We start from the raw sequence: 22,548 nt of genomic DNA, 5'->3' as shown, positions 1-22,548 counted from the left end.
ATATAAATATATAAATTAAATATATATAATATAAATTAAGTTAAATATATATAATTAAATATATAATATAAATTATATATATATAATTAATTAAATTCACCCATTCCCATCCATTTTAGTTCACTGATTACTAAGATTTTGATGTTTTCTCTTACCATCTCCTGCTTGACCATGTCCAATTTACCTTGATTCATGGAGCTAACATTCCAGGTTCCTATGCAGTGTTGTTCTTTGCAGTACTGGATTTTACTTTCATCACCAGGCACATCCACAACTGAGCGCTGTTTCCATCTTTGGCACAGATGCTTCATTCTTTCTGGGGCTATTAGTTCTCCCCTGCTCTTCCCCAGTAGCATATTGGACAACTTCAGACTTGGGGGACTCATCCTTTGATGTCATATCTTTTTGCTCTTTTATACAGCTCATGAGGGCCTCATGGCAAGTACACTGGGGTGGTTTGCCGTCCCCTCCTCCAGTGGATCACGTTTTGTCAGAACTCTCCGCTGTGACTCATCCGTCTGGGTTGGCCCTCCACAGCATGGCTCATAGCTTCATTGAGTTATGCAAGCTCCTTCTCCATAACAAGGCAGTGGTGAAGATAACCAAAGTATGGGGTTATCTTGCTGAAACTCCTAGAGTGACTCAGCAGGTGGCGCGGGAGGGGCCCAGCCTACAGACTGGACTAGAACGAACCAGAGGAAGGAACCTGAAGCTTCTGACCACCTACACCAGCTGTTCTGGTCTCTGGCTGAAGTTTATAATCACCTCAGGACCTAAAATAAATATATACACACCGCAACACCAGGCCCTTATCCAGAGTTTAATTGATCAATGATGGAACCCATTTCTGGGTACTTTTCCAAAGCTCTGTAGGTCATTTTTGATGTGTAGCCAGGCTGAGAACCACTAAGCAAGACTCTCCTTAGGGAGCTCTCTGCGGGTGCAGCTCAATATCCCCTCTTTAAAAAAATCTCACAAGAGTTAATGGTGATATGGTCTCAGAAGGAATAAGAAGCTATAAAACTTATAATTTTGATAATCTTTAATCTAGAAAAGAAAGACAAGTTAATATTCATGACTTCGGCAGACATTGCAGCTATTGACTGTCAGCGACAGTGCGAGGCCTGGAGAGGCAGGAGTGAACCTGTGTCCCTGGGGCCCTCTCCCCTGGCAAAGGGGGCGGGGTGGCGGGAGTCCCACTGGAGCACCACCGTGAGGACAAGCGCGGAAAGGCAGGGCTCTGGGGAGCGCGTGGGATGTGCACCTGCTAAGGAAGGAAAATCTGGACAAACTTCCCCGGGAGAAAGTAATGCGGGGGAGAAGACGTGAGAAGACGGCGACATCCCATATTCTGCTCTGAGTGGTGTTACTAGCTTAGGCAACGCCGGGCGAATTTGCACCAAGGTGAGATTAGTGCAGAGAGTCTGGGGTGGAGGGAAAATCTGGCTGACCTTACTGCTTGAAGCCAGATTCAACGAGCAGCCCCGGGTTAGCTGGGCAGAGCGCCAGCCCTTAATTCTCATCATTCCCCCCAACGAACTGTTTGCCTCTTTAATAGATTCCATACGAAAATTACTTCTACGGATGTCCCCCTGGGGCGCTCCAGGGAAAGTCAAAGTGGTAAAATGGACATTTCTGCCCCACCTCCTGCAGCCTGATTAGAAAATCATCTTAACCTTCCCCAGGAGCCATGGTATTTGTACAGAAAACAGATGCTCCCTCTTTGCACCGGTGGGGGAGGAGGGGCAGCCACACAGAACACCCTGCAAATCTACACGTTACAACTGGCATTTGCTTTTGAAAGCGCAACTGCATTTTTGTTTGTTTAGTTTTTTCAGCTGGGAAACTGCAAGAGTGAGGGCGTGTCTGCTCCTGAATTCTTAACTGATCTTTTTTTGGTTTGTTTTTCTCCTGTTGACCATTCTCTCTGGCGGGTATTTTCCCTAAAGTTGGGGCCAATGTTATCTCCACATGCCATCCTGCCCACTGAGCCAATTTGCTGAATGAAGAGGAGGGAGGTCCACCAGTCAGGGGGAGGAAAAACGTCCATCTAGACCCCCCAGCAAGGGCTTTGCATGGACTGCAGTATTGACCTTTCAGGCGGATGGACCTGAAACAGACACAGGGGTACAGACTCAAATGTTCACAGAACAGCAGGCCCTCAGCACATGTCTCTTCTCCCTTCAGCATCACTCCCAAGGCAGGTGGTCTGATCCCTAAACCACAGGTGAGGAAACCAAGAAACACAGCCTGCTATGCTCAAGGAGGGGCTGGAGTCAGCGCCTCACCCCCACGGCTGCCCACAGGGATGGGACCCCCACGGTGGACGGTCCCACACCCCCCAGCTGAGTGCATCCTGCTTCCTGGTTACCAGTCATCTGAGTAGGTGGGTGTCTAAAGTTCTGTATCCCATGTTCTGTGTGTGAGGTCTGACTCTGGGAAGAACCCCACAGCCTCTGATTTGTGGATGAAGAAGACAGGCTCATATCCCTTGGCTGTAGGTGAGTGGGATGGGATTCAAAGCCCAGCATCAGGACCATCTCTGGACCTGAGTTTGAACCCTGGTTCCACCATCTAATCACTGCAGCCTTTGACAAGTTACTCAGCCTGTCTGGGCCTCCACTTCCTAATATTTAAATGAGGACAATAATATAAGCCTCGTGGGGCGAGGATTCAATGAGAAAGCACACAGAGCTCCTGAGGACACCTGCTGCCCATAAATGCTCAGCAAACTAATTACTAAGTCTGAGGACTTCCCTGCTATCAGGGAAAACATGGTTTTCAAAAGTCTTAGTCCTAAATGAAAGCTTGAGGGAAATCTTCAATTGAAATCTGAAATCATCAACTGAACTCTTGAGGGAAGTTACAATCTATAAATGCAGAACTGCTCTATTTGAAGTGGAATGGGCCCTGAAAACACTCTGCCCTCTTTCCTGCAGCTCCCTACCTCACCCCTCCCTCTTGCCCACCCCTCCCCCCTGCCCAGCCCCAGTGTGGATATCCCATCCCCAGCTACCGCCAGGAAGGGACCCTGGTTATGGCACACAGCTGCTCCTCACCCTGCTCGCCCACCTCACCCAGGGTGGTCAGGCTGCCTGTGAAAAGTGCTGAACAAGCCCCCAGAGTCAGCAAATGTCTGGGGGTTTCTGGAATATACACCTAATTCTGGAAATCTCCAGCCACCACCCCTCAGTCCTGAGGTCAGGACTGGCCACTGCCGGGTCAGCCACGCTGCACTGACTCAGGGGCAGAGTCCCACGTCAGTCCCCAGATCCTGTACTGAAAGGTACTATGGGACACATCAAGCTATTCTATGGAGAACATTCATTCAATAACTTTATCTGTTTCATAAAAATCACTCACAGACTGAAAACCAAACACAAATTACATATGGCTCCAAAGTGGCAACAAGGTCACTCTCCCCATTTTCTTGCAGAGTTTATACGCACGAAGTAAATAAAACCTTCGTCCACTGTGGCTCAGCTCATTTGGCTTTGATGATCATCTGATCTGGGCTGATACTACTGCATGTATGCGTGCTAAGTCTCTTCAGTCATGTCTGACTCTTTGCAACCCTGTGGATCCCAGGCTCATTTGCCAATGGGATTCTCCAGGCAAGAATACTGGAGTGGATTGCTATGCCCTCCTCCCAGGGATCTTCCTGACCCTGGGATTGAACCTGTGTCTCTTATATCTACCTGCACTGGCAGGTGGGTTACCACCAGCACCACCCGGGGAAGCCCTGATATTACTGCATTACCTACTAAAAAAGGGTCTGCCAAGTAAATTAACCCAGACCAGAGTCCTTGTCAACAGGTGTCAAGAAAAGAAGGCGCTGTTCAACAGTTGCTTCCACTGAGCCCCCTGAAAGAGCTTCGGTGGGTCCACCTGTCATTCCCCATTCATTGTCAAGCAAACAGTCATCATTTATAATCACTTTTTTTAAAGGTCTGCCTGCTGAGCTGGCCTTGGAGCAGAGACTCTGGAGGGGAGCGGTGGTTCTTATGACACCTCATTGGAAGTAGCCAAAGTGAGTCAGTCACTTGAAAGTAACTCCCTGACTTCAAAACAGAGCTAAAAACATTGTGAGGATAGCCCTGCTTTTAGGTACTAAGAACTAGCCAGTGGCCAGAGGCCTGAGGGGTGCGAATGAAAGCCTGAGGCACAAACCAGGAGAAGTAATCCCAGGTCTTGCTGGCTTGGCAGAGCAGGCTGGCCACTGACCAGCTGCTAAAGCCCACTGCCAGCCTCCCATGCATTCCTTCCATCCTATCTTGAGTATCTTGGTTCTTGTGTCAGTAGTAATTGTTAAGTAATTAATTAAGTAATTAATTAGAAGAGGAAAAAGGAGTCCAAAATGGTGGTGGCTTAAAGACAAAGAAAGGGAAAAGCCCGCAAAAATGGAACAAAAGAAAACTTGCTGACTGGAGTGAGAACTTCAGGGGAAACAAACACTCCCTCTTCTTGGCTAGCCTAATTTGCATAGGGCAGGCTCAGCAGGGAGGAGACAAATGAATAAAAGAAGGAAGCCAAGAAGACTGAGGCCTCTCACTTGGGGTTGGCCTGCCCTCCCGCCTTGAGGGTGTACTTTCCTTTGCTTGCTGAGTAAAACTCGGAGCTGTAACCAAGCTGTAACACTGGCCCACCATTTCAAATCTTTGCTGTGGCAAGACAGAACCGAGGAAATTACACTCCCTCAACATATCTGGGGCCATGACTCAGATGTAACCTGGCCAAAACAACCTTGGCTTGGCCCCTGCGAGGCGGAGGCCAAGCACAGCAGAAGCCCAACTTGGTGAAAGCTCATGTTGTGGAAGCTGAATGCAAAGGAAACCCAGTGCAGTGGAAGTGATAATAAATCCATCGTGCTGGAAACCAAGACAGCAAAAACAAACTCGGCAGAAAGCTCAGCCATTAAAAAGAATACATTTGAATCAGTTCTAATGAGGTGGATGAAACTGGAGCCTATTATACAGAGTGAAGTAAGCCAGAAGGAAAAACATAAATACAGTATACTAACGCATATATATGGAATTTAGAAAGATGGTAACAATAACCCGGTGTACGAGACAGCAAAAGAGACACTGATGTATAGAACAGTCTTAATGGACTCTGTGGGAGAGGGAGAGGGTGGGAAGATTTGGGAGAATGGCATTGAAACATGTAAAATATCATGTAAGAAACGAGTTGCCAGTCCAGGTTCGATGCACGATACTGGATGCTTGGGGCTAGTGCACTGGGACGACCCAGAGGGATGGTATGGGGAGGGAGGAGGGAGGAGGGTTCAGGATGGGGAACACATGTATACCTGTGGCAGATTCATTTTGATATTTGGCAAAACTAATACAATTATGTAAAGTTTAAAAATAAAATAAAATTAGAAAAAAAAAAAAAAAAGAAAGCTCACACAGCTCAGTCTCAGGTTCCAGAAGACCTCCGGCTAGGAGTTGGCTCCTACATTGATAAGTATGGCTTTCTTGTCTTCTCCTGATCTTAGAGGACATTCTTTAAACTTTTCACTGTTGGCTGTATTTTTGTTGTATATGGGCTTCATTATATTGAGGTCCGTTCCTTCTATACCAACTTTTTATGAGTTATTATCATAAATGAATGCTGAATTTGTCAAAAGCTTTTTCTGCATCTATTGCTATGATATGATTTTTATTCTTCAGCTTGTTAATCTGGTGTATTACATTGCTTGATTTGTGGATAGTGAGCCATCCTTGCATCCTTTGAATAAATCCCATCTGATCACGGTGTATTTTAATGTTTTATTGAATTCAGTTTGCTAATATTTTGTTGAGGACTTTTGCATCTATGTCCATTAGTAATGATGTCCTATAAATTTATTTTTGCTTTCTTTTCCCTTTCTTTTTTCTGTGGTGTCTATGATGTGTCTGGTATCAAAATGATGCTGGCCTCATAAAATGAGTTTGGAAGCATTCCTTTCTCTTTGTAATTTTGGAATAGTTTGAGAAGAATAGGCATTAACTCCTGTTTAAATTTTGATAAAAATCACCTATGATGCTGTTTGGTCCTGGACTTTTAGTTGTTTAGAGTTTTTAACTTACCGATTCCAGTTTATTAATGGTAATGCGGTCTGCTCATATTTTCTATTTCTTCCTTATTCAGTCTTGAGAGATTATACATTTTTAGGAATTTATCCATTTCTTCTATAATATATTGTCCATTTTATTGGAAACTTTTATAGTAATGACATATAGTAAAGACATTATATAGTAATGGCTTATAATCCTTTGTGTTTCTGTGGTGTTGGTTGTAATGTCTCCTCTTTCAGTCCTGATTTTATTTATTTGGATCCCCTCTTTTCCTCTTGCTGAGTCTGGCTAAAGCTTTATCAATATATCTTTTCAAAGTACCATTCTTAGTTTCACTGATCTTTTCTTTTGTTTTTTCTTACTCTCTGTTTCATTTATTAGTGTCCTGATCTTTATGATTCATTCCTTTGACTACCTTCTGGTTTTGTTTTTCTTTTTCTAGTTCACTTAGGTGTAATGTTAGATTGTTTATGTGAGATTTTTTCGTGTTTCTTGAGGTGGGCCTTTATGCCTCTAATTTCCCTCTAAGAACTGCTTTTGCTGTGTCCCATAGATTTTGTTACTTTATGCTTCCATTTCATTTGTCTCTGGGTATTTTTTAAAACCTCCTCTGTGAGTTCTTCAAGACTCATCAGTTGTTTAGTAGTATGTTGTTTAGTCTCCAAATATTTCGGGTTTTTTTTTTTTTTTTGCATTATTTTTCCTGTATTTGATTTCTGTTTTCATACTGTTATGATCAGAAAATACATTTGATATCATTTCAACTTTCTTACATTTGTTGGAACTTTTTTTGTGTGATCTATCCTGGAAAATGTTCTATGTGCACTTGAAAAGAGTATATATTTTGGTGTTTTTTAATGAAATGTTCTGAATCTATTAATTTCATCTGCTCTAATGTGTCGTTTAAAGCCAACTTTCCTTATTGATTTTCTGTCTAGATGATCTGTCCACTGATATAAGTAGGGCATTGAAGTCTCTATTATTAATATTGTTAATGTATTGTATTATTTTCTCCCTTTGTGTTTGTTAATATTTGCTTTATGTATTTAGGTACTCCTATAATGGGTGCATATACATTAATAATTGTTATATCTTCTTGATGGGTTGATCCTTTTATCATTACATAATATTCTTCTTTGTCTCATTTCTTGTTTTAAAGTCTTTCATCTGATGTAAGTATTGCTATTCCTTGCTATTCAATTCCATTTATGTGGAATACCTTTTTCCATGACATCACATTCAGTTTTCATGTGTCTTTAGAGATGAGGTGAATTTCTTATAGGTAGCATATACATGGATTTTGTTTTTTTATCCATTCAGCTCCCCTATGTCCTTTGATTGGAACATTTAGTCTATTTAGTATAATTATTTTGCATCTTTTTGTTTGTGTATTTCTTAACTACTTCTTATTGTGGATACAGATGATTTTATGCTTTTGTCTTTTAACCTTCCTACTAGCTTTTTAAGCAGCTGATTTATTGCTTTTACTATATATTTGTTTTTACCAATGAGATTTTTTTCCTTCTCTAATTTTCATATTTTTAGTTGTGGTCTTTTCTCTTTGAAGTAGCCTATTTAACATATTTTGCAAAGCTGGTTGAAAGTGAAAGAAAGTGAAAGAAAAGAAAGTGAAAGTGGCTCAGTCGTGTCCAAGTCTTTGTGACCCCATGGACTATACCATGGAATAGTCCATGGAATTCTCCAGGCCAGAATACTGGAGTGGGTAGCCTTTCCCTTCTCCAGGGGATCTTCCCAACCCAGGGATCAAAACCAGGTCTCTTGCATTGCAGGTGGATTCTTTACCAGCTGAGCCACCAGGGAAGCCCAGTGGTACTGAATTCCTTTAACTTTTGCTTACCTTAAAATCCTTTCTCCTCAAATCTGAATACTAACCTTGCTAGGTAGAGTATTCTTAGGTAGAGTATTCCTGTTTTTTTTCCCTTTTATCACTTTGAATATATCATGCCACCCACTCTCTTCTGGCTGGCAAAGTTCCTGCCAAAAAGAAAGCTGATTGTCACATGGAAGTTCCCTTGTATGTGACTAGTTGCTTTTCTTTTGATGTTTTTAAGAGTCTCTCTTTAATAATTGCCACTTTAATTGTAACATTTTGGTGTGGACCTCATTGAGTTCATCTTTTTGGGGACACTCTGTGCTTCTTGGACCTGGATGTCGATATCCTTTCCCAGGTTAAGAAGGTTTTCAGCGACTTTTTTCTCCAAATAACTTACCTACCTCTTTCTCTCTCTCTTCTCCTTCTGGAACCCCTCTAATGTGATTGTTAGTACACTTGGTGTTGTCCCAGAGGTCTCTTAAACTACCATCATTTAAATTTTTTTTTTTTCCTGTTCTGCTTGATTTCCACTACTCTGTCTTCCAGATCACTGAGCTGTTCCTCTATATTATCTAATCTACTGTTGATTCCTTCTAGTGTATTTTTTATTTCATTTATTGTATTCCTAAATTCTGATCCATTCTTCTTTATATTTTCTAGCTCTTTGTTGAAATTCTCACCATGTTCATTCATTCTTCTGAGTTTAATGAGCTTGTTTATAATTATCACTTTGCATTCATTATCTCCACTTCGTTTAGTTCTCTTTCTGAGATTGTCCTGTTCTTTCATTTAGAACATATTCTTCCCTCTCCTTATTTTGCCCAATTTTGTTTATTTCTGTGTGTTAGGTGGGCTGGTTACGTTTCTTGATCTTGGGGAAGTGGCCTCATGTAGGAGACGTCCTATGGGGCCCCGCAACCTGCTCTTCCCTGGTCTCCAGAGCTATATGCTCTAGGGGTGCCTCCTCTGTGGGCTGTGTGCCTTCTTCTTCTGTGGCTGGGCTGGCTCCTGTGAGTGTGATGATGGGAGCCTGGACCCTGGCCTGGCTGGCTACAGGGATGTTCCTCTTGTGGGGCTGTGGGGCTGAAGGAGGGTGGGGTAACAATCTCACATGGCTGGCTCCACAATCCACGTGGGCCTTCAGGTTGGTGCTGGCCCAAGGACCCAGGTCCCCATGCAGCTGTCAGTTACATTTTTAATCAGTTTGTGGCAATCCAAGCGAGGCCCAGGCTCCAATGCAGGCCCCCAGTGCAACTATTATAACCTTTTTTAAAGCAGTGCTTCTCAGGCTTTCCTGGGTATGGCAGGGAAGTGGGTTTTCTGCTTCCTTCTCTCTAGGGATAGTGACTGTGTGTATCTTTCCCTTGAAAATGAGGTGGGAAGTATCATTTGTACAAGAACATCTAAAAGATCTTCCTCTTGTCCCACTAAGAATAAATGGATTATATGGAATCTAAACAAAGCTGTGGAATTTCAAGTTTTAGAATGAGAACAAACTGTCTCAAAGTCAGATCTTTATCTTATCAACCAAATCACTGTCACATAAAGATGTCCAAAAATATCAATAATTTGCCGAAAACTAGTTTGCAAAGCAAATTCATGTGTGAATAAAAGAATTTAGTGTTTCAAAAGTTGTTTTCTTTGAGACAGAAATTTTATTCCTATTTTAAAATAAGGGTAATTAATAAAAAATAAGCAAATCATTCATTTTTTATGATAGCTCTTATGCTTTGAAATATAATAAGGGGCTTAGAAAAATCCAACTATAAGTCATGTCATGGAGAAAAGTTTCCCAGAGATTTTGGCAGTGAAAGAGCATCAAATATCTTATCACTAGCCAGCCTAAATCACAAAACCCATGTGCCTTTCTTGAATTTTGGATATATCTATTTGTATCCAAATTCTGGAGGAAGCAATGCAAAACACTCAATGGGCTTACTGTTTACTGGATACTTGATCATCTACATAAACTTCTTACAGCAAAATCCAGAAAGAGGTATCCATGTTATTTTCACCTTGAAGTTACCTTGCAGGGTGATGGGCAGAGATGCTCCTGGGAAGTTCAGGCAAGGCTCTGGGGACAACTAGGACCAGCTATCTGCTAGCTGGCTGTGTTAGCAGTCACACCCTCACTTAGAATCCAGCGACCTGGACTTTTCTTTGGACTTCCAAGGTAGGAAGCCAGGGAAAGGAGGAATTCATTAGAGAAGACCTGACTGGTCACTCACTCCCTCATTCTGCATGAGGAGGCCAAGTCCCAGAGAAGCACAAAACTTTTCCTAATAGTACCCAAGTCTTCTGCTCAAAGGGACACTTCTGAACAGAAGAAAAAAAAACAACCTTGATTCTCAAAAGACACGTTATAAGTTATAGTCAGTCATACTTTCAGAGCCACAAACTCAGACTGGATTGAGGAGATAACTCTTTTGAGAATCCTTGAGACTTTCCAAATACAGCTAACCTGCCTCTCTGTCTGCCTTCAGGAAGATGCTTCGGTTGAGATGCCAGCTCAGCTCTGGGGCTGTAAGAGCTGGGGGATGAGGAGTAAGGCTTGGATTGGAAGAGCAATGGAGGGGTCAGGATGCAGGGAAAGGGTCTGGGAGAGGAGGATCAGGGAAGGATCACAGACCATGACACATGGTCCCCAAATGTGTGCACTCAGGAAATGTGGAGTTAGGATGCCCTAGCTTGTCTTTTCCCGTGATTCAGGGCAGTGGAACAGCCATCCACAAGGCTTTCCTCAGCAGCTTTATACCTAGTCCCCTTCATGGTCTCACTCCCTCAAATTTATAGTACTGTCAGAATTAAAGTGATGAAGCCAGTCAGAACACAGCCTTCATCCCATCACAATTCCGAACGTAGTGATTCTGACTACAGCTGGGAAATAACACACAAAAGATTGACCAAGCCCAGGCTGACAGACAGAGTTCTGTTTCAGACCTGAAGATGGATGAGATCAATTTTGAAGCAACTCTGCCTTCATCTTCTAGGTTATAGATGTCAGTGATTTTTTCTTTTTTGCCTCTAAGTCTTATGTTTCAAACTGCATCCTTCTAGAGTAATCACAGGCATCATTTTATATAACCCCTAGAAAATGAGTCACTTTGTGATGAAGCAGCATTTTAGAATTTGTGGTCTACTGTAGGTTTTATTCAATTTAGTTGGTTGGTCTTCAACCAACGTCAAAGACAGTTTCATTTCAAAAACTTCAGAAGACAGTTATATTTAATGTTAATCCATGTTTGAACAACCAGTCATCCAATTTTATATTTTAGTTACTAAATGTATCAATAAGCCCTAAATGTATCAATAATCATTAAAATGATTGGCTTGCCTATACCATATGCCTGTTCCATTTACCAGTACACGGGATATATTACACATGGGATATATTATATATATTATACATGGGATATATTATAACACATGTGATTATATGATAACCAGTACACATGTGATATATTATAACCAGCTGGACTTGTAGACAAAGCACAGAGAGGTACAGGCTGCAGAGCCTGTGAAGCCTGGGCCATGTCTGGCCCCCACCAGCTCTCCTCCCGCCAACCCACCCTCCTGGAAAAGGGATGGCTGATGGCTGTATGGACAGGTGACAAAATGGAATGAGCGTTTTCTAATCACTCCCAAAATTGATTTCTCCTTGAATTACCCGGAAAGCCTGCTTTGAGGGTTTAGTTAAATAGTTCATCGGCTGAACGTAATACAGTCTAGAGTTGAACCGAAGCAGTCTTTCAAAGCGGGCCTCCTCTGGTGCAGATATACACTGGAGAGACAGCGGGGACAGTCCTGCAGGAGCAAACCCCGCCATCCACATGCCTCACCTGCCATGTCGATGGCGAAAGGCCTGTCTGCTCTCCAGCCAGTGTACCATCCCACGACTTTGCCATTCTCCACCAGCGGACGTTCATAGCGCCGCCCACCGACGAGGCCCACCGGCCAGACTGAGACCTTGCGTGTTGTTCTCATCTACAAAAGCGGAAAGAGATGTGGTTGAGGGTTCCTTAGGGAAAAGACCCTGAGAGGAGGAAAGGAATGTGAGCCACAGAAGAAACAGGGGGAAAGGGGAGTGGAGATGTTCAAAAGGCGCAGGTTTCTGAACAGAGCCCTCCTGCTGGTAGATGGCTCCCTGATTCCCTGCTGGGGACCACTGTCCTGTGCCATCGTGGACTCAGTCAGGGGCTCAGGGCTGAGAGATAAAATGGGTCAGTGTCTGAACATCGCTCACCTCCTTGGAAGCTAAGTTGTGGCCATCAGATATTGTCTACTTGTCTCAAAGCTGAATCTGCAACAATACTCTGTACCTCCAGAAGTGAGGAGGCTGGCTGACCCCCAGGGAACTGCACGTTCCCCCAGCGGAACAGCAGGAGTTCCGCTCAGAGAAGTCACAGGGCTTGGCTGGCTCTGATTTTGCATCGTGACAGACACAGAGAGGTCTTGTCTGGGAACACTCATAATGGGATCCAGATCCAGAACAGACACCAGGCACCCTCCGGACTGACAGAAAGAAAAATGTACCCTAAAGTCACCTGCCTTTCAAAGGCAGTTTGGCCAAATTAGAGAGGCATGCCCCATGCCAGTGGCTGGAATCTCTGGTCCTCTCCAGGTACCCGCTCTTGTGCTTGGTGGGGCTCTGGTCAAAGACAGCCCTCAACCAGAAGTTATCTCCTAGATTTCTTTAAGGGGAAAGACGCAAAGTTCACAAAAATACAGTCCTCTTCTCAATTCACTCCACCTTCAGACCCATCTCCTTGCACACTGCAGAAAACGGAGACATTTCCATTTTTTCATTTGATATCTCAAACATGCCAAGCATACTGAAAAACCAAATTAAATCTAATACATGTTTTTCTTACAGTGACAAAATGGCCTTGTGTCTAACAAGGCACGAAAATAGTGCTGTGTCCTTTTTTTGATATTTCCTTAAAATGCCTGTGATTTTTCAGCTCCTAAACTTCTTTTTCCTGGAGCACTAAATGTTGAAATGTGGAAAGCTGGTAAGCAGACCCCATCTCAGACTTGGGTGGGTGTCCTCCTGACAACACATAGGCTGTCCCTGCATACAGCAAAGGCTGAAACATTCTTGATAAGGATGTAAGTACCATGTGATACCTGATATGTGAGTCATGTGTAGCAAGAGATCAGGATGAGCTGTGCTATGAAGAGGTACCTCACGGGCAAAGAGGCAGACAGACAGGAAAAGAATGGAAGGAGACAGGAAACAGGAAAAGAGAAATTTCCTTAAAGAGTAGAACACACGTAACTGGGAACACTCCTACAGGGGCTAGGAAACACGGCCAGACGGGTTCAATGCCTGGTTTTTCACTTTAAACAGGGCCATGAAAAACGTGAAGGATTTTGCCCACAGATTCCAGAATGGCCTAGGGTTCTGGGTAACAAGATGAAACACAGAAGTGACTCTTCACACTTCTGTACCAGTTTCATGCTAGAACATGCAGGGTTTGTTTGCATGCTCCAAATTCCCGAGAGTAGCTCAGACCAAACATCTGTTCATGTTTTATTTTTTCAGAGGATTGGGTGCTAAAGGAGAAGCAATGACTATTGAACACAGGTGATGTGGCAGGATTATATTTCCAAGCATGCTAAATTTTAAAATGTCAGTCATTTAAATACAGGCAGCACATCATATCCACAGTTGGTGGAGCCCACAGATGCTGAACCTGTGGATAGGGCGGGTCCAGGTTGGCACTTGAGCATCCTCAGATTTTGGTACCCGCAGTGGGTCCTGGAGCCAATCTCCCATGGGTACCTAGGGATGCCTGTAGTCTACAGCTTCAGAAAGATCCAGATGCTTTTGCCATGTATGCATGCCTCTGAGATTCAGTGTGGAATCCTGCATCACACAGCCTTGCAGTACAGGACCATTGCATTACAGAGTGTGCCAGGCATTTTACAGGAAAATAGCAGAGCTATTTACAGAGCATCTGCAGGTCACCCCAGGGACCCATCTTTGTTCTGTACCCTTTTCATTCCATCACTGCTCCTTAAGGAGTCCTTGGCAGCTACGTTCTTTTCTGAGGGGAGGGGGATGTAATGATGACTGTTTCTATTATAAGTAAAATTTTCCTATAACTAAAATAATTTCCAATATTTAAAAGCTTTCCCACTTTCTTAGCACAAAGCAGCAACTATGTCACAGCACAATTCCAGGTGCCTGGTGTGAGCTCCAGTTTGAAATCGAGGAGTAAAGCGCTGGATGTTAAGAGAGTGAGGAAGCACTTTGCATATTAATAAGATTCACAACGTTAAGACCAGGTCTGGCCCCCCAAAGGCATTTTTGTCCTCTTTATTCAACACCAGAGCCACACTCTATCACTTACTCCTCCCGCTGTGACTCCCAGTGAAATGGACAGGACTCCCAAGCAACCAGCCCAAATCAAGAGCAGACCCAATGGCTGGAGGACCACAAGATGTGTTAGGTACATCTCCACACTCCTCCAGTCTAAATGCCTTCAAACTCCCCAGGGCAGGGGGTGCTGGTTTGTCTGCATCTCCTCCAGGAGAGCAGGGAGGCAAGGAACTGCCCTGACTCCACATCTGGTGACTCTTACCAGCAACCAGCCCCTGTTTCTTTAAGCCAACTTTGTTCCTGCAGCTTTAAGCTACAAGGCTTTGGTCCCTGTCTGGGAGACAGCTAGCGGCCAGCTGCAGGACTGGAACACTTCAGATCACACATCCAGTATCATCAGAATGCCCTTAGAGTGAAACTGAAAGTTAAACAAGTGTCTGTAGCTTCCTTTAAGACCTACTGGTAAGTGAAAGTTGTATTTATTTTTTTCCAAAGGGAAATGAGCAAAATCCTTGATCTTACGAAACATGAAATGCTATAGGCAACCTCAAGGAGTAGAATTACAATAAAGAATTTTGCATCCCATATCCTTCTTTTTAAACTAATAATTTCAGTGGCAAAAAAGCCACCCCAAATCCACAATAAAAAAATCACCCTCAGTGTAGCAGAATCCACATTTAGAACTAAAGACAGACAGGAAAGAGAGCTGCAAATATGATGAAGACACAGCAAGTGTGCACCTGGAGCCCAGGGTCCTTTCCAATATTGAGCATAAACACCCGGTATTTTCCAACAGAGAAGCTATGTTTATATGATCCAACACATCCATAAATTTTCTTTGGAACAAGTCTGAAAATTAGCATCATGTCTGTTTCCTTTGTTGCATCTGATTCACCATCCATTTCTTTCAACTAACAGTTCCTTGGCTCAGCTCTATTCACTCCACACCGTGTCCTTCACATAACTGGATATTGCCCAGGATCTTTTCTCTTTTTTTCCAGATAATTTTGATTTCCATACACAACCATTTACAGAGCACGAACTTCTGAGGGGCACAAGCTAATTACTTAAAGGAGCTAAGAATTCTAGAAGCAGAAATGCCCCTAATGTTATATATTCAACCCTTCTCTTGTGTCACTGGGTAGAAGGTCTAGAAGACCACACGTCACATCTCTTCACACCTCCTGTATCTTTCCACTAAATATCAGTCACATACCTCATATGCGTCCAGTGCCAGTCCCTGAGTGAGGTAGATGAGGTCCGTGCCTATGAAGCCAACGTTCCGGGAAAGAAAAATCAGTAACACAATCAATTGCCAAACAAGTTACTTAAATCTGATGCTGATAATGGCTCTAAAGGGAGCAGATGGTGCTGTGAGGTTCATTTCCGAGACTCTGATCTGGTCTGGGACCCGCTGAGGCTTCCTCCAGGACATCGACCTGAACTAAGCCCACAGCACGAGAAGACTGGCCACCATGGACACGAAGCCTAAGACTTTGCAGGAAGAAAGCAACTCAAGTGCTTCAGGCCACAGACAGGAATGTTCCCCTGCCTGCCTTAATAAAATAGATCATTTCGGACAGTGGCTGCTGGGAGCCAGGTTTCCCACTGCTGGAGTGAGAACTTACAGATGGGAAAAGAGAAGACCAGCATGACCCAGGTGGCTGTGGATGAGAGCTGGAGATGTCAGTATGCACTCATGTTTAGCTTCATATAGAGAGGGTTATAGATGGTTATAGCTTACTATAGAGATGGTTATAGATAGGGCTTCCCAGGTGGCTCAGTGGTGAAGAGTCCACCTGCCAAGCAGGATCCATGGGTCTGAAAGATCTGGAGAAGGAAATGGCAAGCCACTCCAGTACTCTTGGCTGGGAAATCCTATGGACAGAGGAGCCTGGCGGGCTACTGTCCATGGAATTGCAAAGGAGTCAGACCCAGCTTAGAGACTAAACAACAGCAATAGATAGACACGTGTGCACTCTGGTTAGTACACACGCAGTTCCTTGCTCTGTCAGCTGAGGGGCCTGGAAGCAGTGACCTCCCGAGCAGCACCGAGCCCACCTGGCTCCAGATCATGGTCCCTAACACCATGCTCTAATAAAGGGAACCAGAGCTACTTGGAGAAGCAGCTGACTCCAGGGCTGGGGCAGAAATATCCACGATGATCCTGGGCATCTTCAGAGCCAGAAAGCAAGGGAACATTAAAAAAGACAAAAACAAACAAAAAGTACACATTGATGGGGGCATATAAAAAGGCCCACAGGAGTCTACCAAATGGCCAAAGGTGGAACAATTTGATCAACAAAATTAGATTACAAACTACAAAATAAACACTAAACACAAATATAACCGAAGTATATAAACAAATGGTTGAATACATCAGCACATGGGGAATATACCAACTTCCCACGCAGAAGAATTGCAAATTCCGAATGTAGGTGGCCCTCCTCCCAGCCAAGGAGGTAGAGCTGACTCCCAGCTTCTTTGGTGTGGGCTGCATAGTAACTTCCTTTTAGAGAGATCAGTGTGGAAGAAACTTCACAGTGGAGAAACCTCAAGGATACCGTCCACAGTTTTAAGTCATGTGTCCTTGATATGCTGCAAATGGCACTGTCTCTCCATGGGCTTTTCTAACTTCTGTGGATCTTTCTAATAAGATAAACCAGGGCTCCTTGGAGAAATGGCCAATTCCAGCACAGAGATGGGAAATACAAAAGATGAGCCTAAATCATCCTGCAGTGCCAGAAAGTAAGGAAGGGTTTAAAAGGCAAAGATCCCACACGAACCCACATCTGTGAGGGTCTGTCTGAAGAACACAGCCAGCTGACAGAGCTCCCAGTGACTAGAGAAGAAACAATGCAAAATAACGAGCTTATACAAAAGTGTAGATAGCATGTACCCTTAACCTGATATTATGGAAATGACACTTTTCTTCTCCCAAATCCATAACCGTATTCTAATCATGAGGAAAACCTCAGAAAAACTTCAGTGGAGTGGCATGCTACAATATACCTGACCAGTACTCCCCTAAAGCGTCAAAGTCATTAAAAACACGGCTTCCCTGGTGGCTGAGGTGGTAAAGAATCTGCCTGCACTGCATGAGACCCAGGTCCAATTCTTGGGTCGGGAAGAACTCCTGGAGAAATGAATGGCTACCCACTCCAGTATTCCTGCCTGGAGAACTGCATGGACAGAGGAGCCTGGCGGGCTACAGTCCGTGTGGTTGCACAGAGTTAGACGGACTGAGTGACTAACACTTTCAGTTACACTCCTCCAAACTGTCAAGGTCATCAAAACCAAGGAAAATCAGAGAAACTATCACAGCCAAAGAGGAACCTACAGAGACATGACTGAATGTAATGTGGTGCCCAGAAAAGGCTCCTGGAACAGAAAAAGGATACCTGGTAGATACTAAGGATATCTTAATAAAGAATAGACTGTAGCGAATTTGATCCATTCATTACAACACATGTAACACACAGTATATATATACTGATATATAACATTAGCAACAGGGGAAACTGGGTGTGTAATATGGGGGAACTCTCTCACATCTTCTCAGTTCTTCTGTAATTCCAAAACTGTGTTAAATATGAAGTCTGTTTTAAAATTTTCTTTACAGAGCACCTGGAGTGACTACTCCTTCTCTATCCGGCCCTGATGCATAGGGTATGATGTAGACTTATTCTCCAGCCTAGAGTCAAGTTCTCACTCACTTTTTCTGCCCTCAGTTACCGTGTAGACCAGAGATCACAGCGGAGCATTTGGCCATACATAGCCTGAGAGGAGAGTCTGGACTGGCCTGTACAGCGGTTTTGCGTTTTAAATGGAGACGTAGTAAAGCCCCAAGCTGTCTGGGCTCCTTGACGATCTGATGCACTGGGCTGGAGTCCTTTATAGTTACAGCAGCTAGATTGCAGCAGCACCAGGCTAGCCCTCCCTGCTCCCCCCGGTCCCTCTCCACCCCCTACCACAGCCCCCAAAGCTGAACCTACATGTCTGTACTCACGGGGGACAGTCCTCCCTGCATAGTGGGCACCTGGAAAACAGACCAGATGAGCCACAAGTACAGTAAATCCCTACATAAGAATGAGTTCCACTCTTGAGAGCATGTTCGTAAGTCCAATTTGTTCCTCAGTTCAGTTCAGTTCAGTTCAGTCGCTCAGTCGTGTCCGACTCTTTGCGACCCCATGAACCGCAGCACGCCAGGCCTCCCTGTCCATCACCAACTCCCAGAGTCCACCCAAACCCACGTCCATCGTGTCGGTGATACCATCCAACTATCTCATCCTCTGTCGTCCCCTTCTCCTCCTGCCCCCAATCCCTCCCAGCATCAGAGTCTTTTCCAATGAGTCAACTCTTCACATGAGGTAGCCAAAGTACTGGAGTTTCAGCTTCAGCATCATTCCCTCCAAAGAAATCCCAGGGCTGATCTCCTTCAGAATGGACTGATTGGATCTCCTTGCAGTCCAAGGGACTCTCAAGAGTCTTCTCCAACACCATAGTTCAAAAGCATCAATTCTTCAGTGCTCAGCTTTCTTCACAGTCCAACTCTCACATCCATACATGACCATTGGAAAAAACATAGCCTTGACTAGACGGACCTTTATTGGCAAAGTAATGTCTCTGCTTTTGAATATGCTGTCTAGGTTGGTCATAACTTTCCTTCCAAGGAATAAGCGTCTTTTAATTTCATGGCTGCAATCACCATCTGCAGTGATTTTGGAGCCCCCCAAAATAAAGTCTGACATTGTTTCAACTGTTTCCCCATCTATTTCCCATGAAATGATGGGACCAGATGCCATGATCTTCGTTTTCTGAATGTTGAGCTTTAAGCCAACTTTTTCACTCTCCTCTTTCACTTTCATCAAGAGGCTCTTTAGTTCCTCTTCACTTTGTGCCATAAGGGTGGTGTCATCTGCGTATCTGAGGTTATTGATATTTCTCCCGGCAATCTTGATTCCAGCTTGTGCTTCTTCCAGCCCAGCGTTTCTCATGATGTACTCTGCATATAAGTTAAATAAGCAGGGTGACAATATACAGCCTTGATGTACTCCTTTTCCTATTTGGAACCAGTCTGTTGTTCCATGTCCATTTCTGACTGTTGCTTCCTGACCTGCATATAGGCTTCTCAAGAAGCAGGTCAGGTGATCTGGCATTCCCATCTCTTTCAGAATTTTCCACAGTTTGTTGTGATCCACACAGTCAAAGGCTTTGGCATAGTCAATAAAGCAGAAATAGATGTTTTTTTTGGAACTCTCTTGCTTTTTCGATGATCCAGCGGATGTTGGCAATTTGATCTCTGGTTCCTCTGCCTTTTCGAAAACCAGCTTGAACATCTGGAAGTTCACGGTTCACGTATTGCTGAAGCCTGGCTTGGAGAATTTTGAGCATTACTTCACTAGCATGTGAGATGAATTCCTGAGTCCAACAAAGTTAGCTGTGGTATTCAATTAATAATCGTGTATATAATACTGTACTCTAGGAGACATATAATACTTTTTACACAAACAGATACAAAAAATAAAACACCTTTACAGTACAGTACGTTGAGAAGTATAGGGCCTGCAGGGGCTGGCATCAAGTGGACAGGTAAGAAGAGCGACTGACTGGGGGAGAGAGAGGAGGTGGGAGATGGTAGAGCTGAAGGGTCGTCAGTGATCGGAGACGGAGGGCAAGCTGCGGTTTCACTCACGCCTGACACCGATGGCACAGGTTCCTTACTCGATTCAATTCTATCTACCCTCTTGAAAAAATGGCCTGGTACATCTGGGTAGTAGCTCCTTTTCTTCTCTTCATAGGTGACATCCTGGGCTTGAAATAAAGACACTGTACAATTTCAATGATGTGAACCTGCATTTTCATGTCCCATCACACAACTAAGTTCATGGTTCTGGTGTACGTTGTCATGTATGTGCATCCTGTACAAGTGGTTGTGCTTTTGTGTGGTTTCCTGTACAGTACTATTTAGAGTACAGTAGTACTCTAGAAGTACTAGAGTACTTCTAGTAGTATAAGTACTACTTGTAGTACTTATACTAGTACTCTACAAGTACATCTACTTTGTCATGTGTGTGCATCCTCTACAAGTGGTTTGCTTTTGTGTGCTTTCCTGTACAGTACTACCTAGACTACAGTAGCACTCTAGGAGTACTAGAGTACTTCTAGTGCTATTAGTACTTCTACTAGTACTCTACAAGTACATCTGCTTGTAGAGGATGCACACACATGACAATGTACACCAGACACAAGAACTTACTTGTGTGATTGAACACGCAAATGCAGGTTCACATCATTGAAATTCACAATCGGAAGGTTTGTATGTAGGGGATTTACTGTACACAGGGAGGCAACACTGTTGCACAGATAAGAAAGAGGGCTGTTCCTATATATTTAATATGAAAAACAGTGTTATCAGTCAGTTAGTTCAGTCGCTCAGTTGTGTCTGACTCTGCCACCCCATGGACTGCAGCACACCAGGTTTCCCTGTCCATCACCAACCCCCGGAGCTTACTCAAACTCATGTCCATTGAGTCGGTGATGCCATCCAACCATCTCATCCTCTGTCGTCCCCTTCTCCTCCCGCCATCAGTCTTTCCCAGCATCAGGGTCTTTTCCAAAGAGTTAGTTCTTCACATCAGGTGGCCAAAGTATTAGAGTTTCAGCTGCAGCATCAGTCCTTCTAATGAATATTCAGGACTGATTTCCTTTAGGATTGACTGGTTTGATCTCCTTGCAGTCCAAGGGACTCGCAAGAGTCTTCTCCAACATCACAGTTCAAAAGCATCAATTGTTCAGCGTTCAGCTTTCTTAATGGTCCAACTCTCACATCCACACGTGACTACTGGAAAAACCACAGCTTTGACTAGATGGACCTTTGTTGGCAAAGTAATGTCTCTGCTTTTTAACATGCTGTCTAGGTTAGTCATATCTTTTCTTCCCAGGAGCAAGTGTCTTTTAATTTCATGGCTGCAGTCATCATCTGCAGTGATTTTGGAGCCCAGAAAATAAAGTCAGTCACTGTTTCCATTTTTTCCCCATCTACTTCCCATGAAATGATGGGACCTGATGCCATGATTTTCATTTTTTGAATGTTGAGTTTTAAGCCAACTTTTTCATTCCTCTCTTTCACTTTCATCAAGAGGCTCTTCAGTTCTTTTCACTTTCTGCCATAAGGGTGATGTCATCTGCATATCTGAGATTATTGATATTTCTCCCAGCAATCTTGTTTCCAGCTTGTGCTTCATCCAGCTGAGCATTTCCCATGATGTACTCTGCATAGAAATTAAATAAGCAGGGTAACAATATACAGCCTTGATGTACTCCTTTCCCAATTTGGAACCAGTCTGTTGCTCCATGTCCAGCTCTAACTGTTGCATCTTGACTTGCATACAGATTTCTCAGGAGGCAGATGAGATGTTCTGGTATTCCCATCTCTTTGAGAATTTTCCAGAGTTTGTTGTGATCCACACAGTCAAAGGCTTTGGTGAAGTCAATAAAGCACAAGTAAATGTTTTTCTGGAATTCCCTTGCTTTTTCTATGATCCAACAGATGTTGGCAATTTGATCTCTGGTTCCTCTGCCTTTTCTAAATCCAGCTTGAACATCTGGAAATTCTCAGATCATGTACTGTTGAAACCTCACTTGGAGAATTTTGAGCAGTTCTTTGCTAGTATGTGAGATAAGGGCAATTGTACGGTAGTTTGATCATTCTCTGGCATTGCCTTTCTTTGGGATTGGAATGAAAACTGACCTTTGCTAGTCCTGTGGCCACTGCTGAGTTTTCCAAATTTGCTGGCATATTGAGTGCAGCACTTTCACAGCATCATCTTTTACGATTTGAAATAGCTCAAATGCAATTCCATCACCTCCACTAGCTTTGTTCATTATGATGCTTCATAAGATTCACTTGACTTCACATTCCAGGATGTCTGGCTCTAGGTGAGTGATCACACCATCATGGTTATCTGGGTCATGAAGATCTTTTTTGTATAGTTCTTCTGTGTATTCTTGCCACTTCTTCTTAATCTCTTGTGCTTCTGTTAGGTCCATACCATTTCTTTCCTTTATTGTACCCATCTTTGCATGAAATGTTCCCTTGGTATCTCTAATTTTCTTGAAGAGATCTCTATAGTTTCCCATTCTATTGTTTTCCTCTATTTCTTTGCATTGACCACTTAGGAAGGCTTTCATATATATATAAAAGACCCCATTAGAAACAATAACAACTATGAGAAATAATAGGTAAGGGATGTAATTACAAAAATTAGTAAATGAATATAAATCAGGCTGAAGTTTTAGTCCTTTAGTTTTAATACAAAAAAAAAAAA

The 22,548-nt window shown here is 43.4% G+C and overlaps 1 protein-coding gene across 1 annotated transcript in view; it reads right to left on the bottom strand.

Annotated features, from left to right (window-relative positions):
- The window catches only part of B3GAT2 (beta-1,3-glucuronyltransferase 2), a 74,953-nt gene that overhangs the window by 26,776 nt on the left and 25,629 nt on the right, over positions 1–22,548 (bottom strand). Inside the window, 1 exon segment of the mRNA XM_010848495.1 lies at positions 11,733–11,877. Within this exon segment, the coding sequence (XP_010846797.1) occupies positions 11,733–11,877 (145 nt within the window).

This window comes from Bison bison, unplaced genomic scaffold, assembly GCF_000754665.1.
Source record: "Bison bison bison isolate TAMUID 2011002044 unplaced genomic scaffold, Bison_UMD1.0 scf7180017864268, whole genome shotgun sequence".
In the NCBI taxonomy this organism is placed as follows: Eukaryota; Metazoa; Chordata; class Mammalia; order Artiodactyla; family Bovidae; genus Bison; species Bison bison.
Note: the sequence above shows the minus strand (reverse complement) of the source record. Positions and strands in the feature narration are given on the sequence as shown.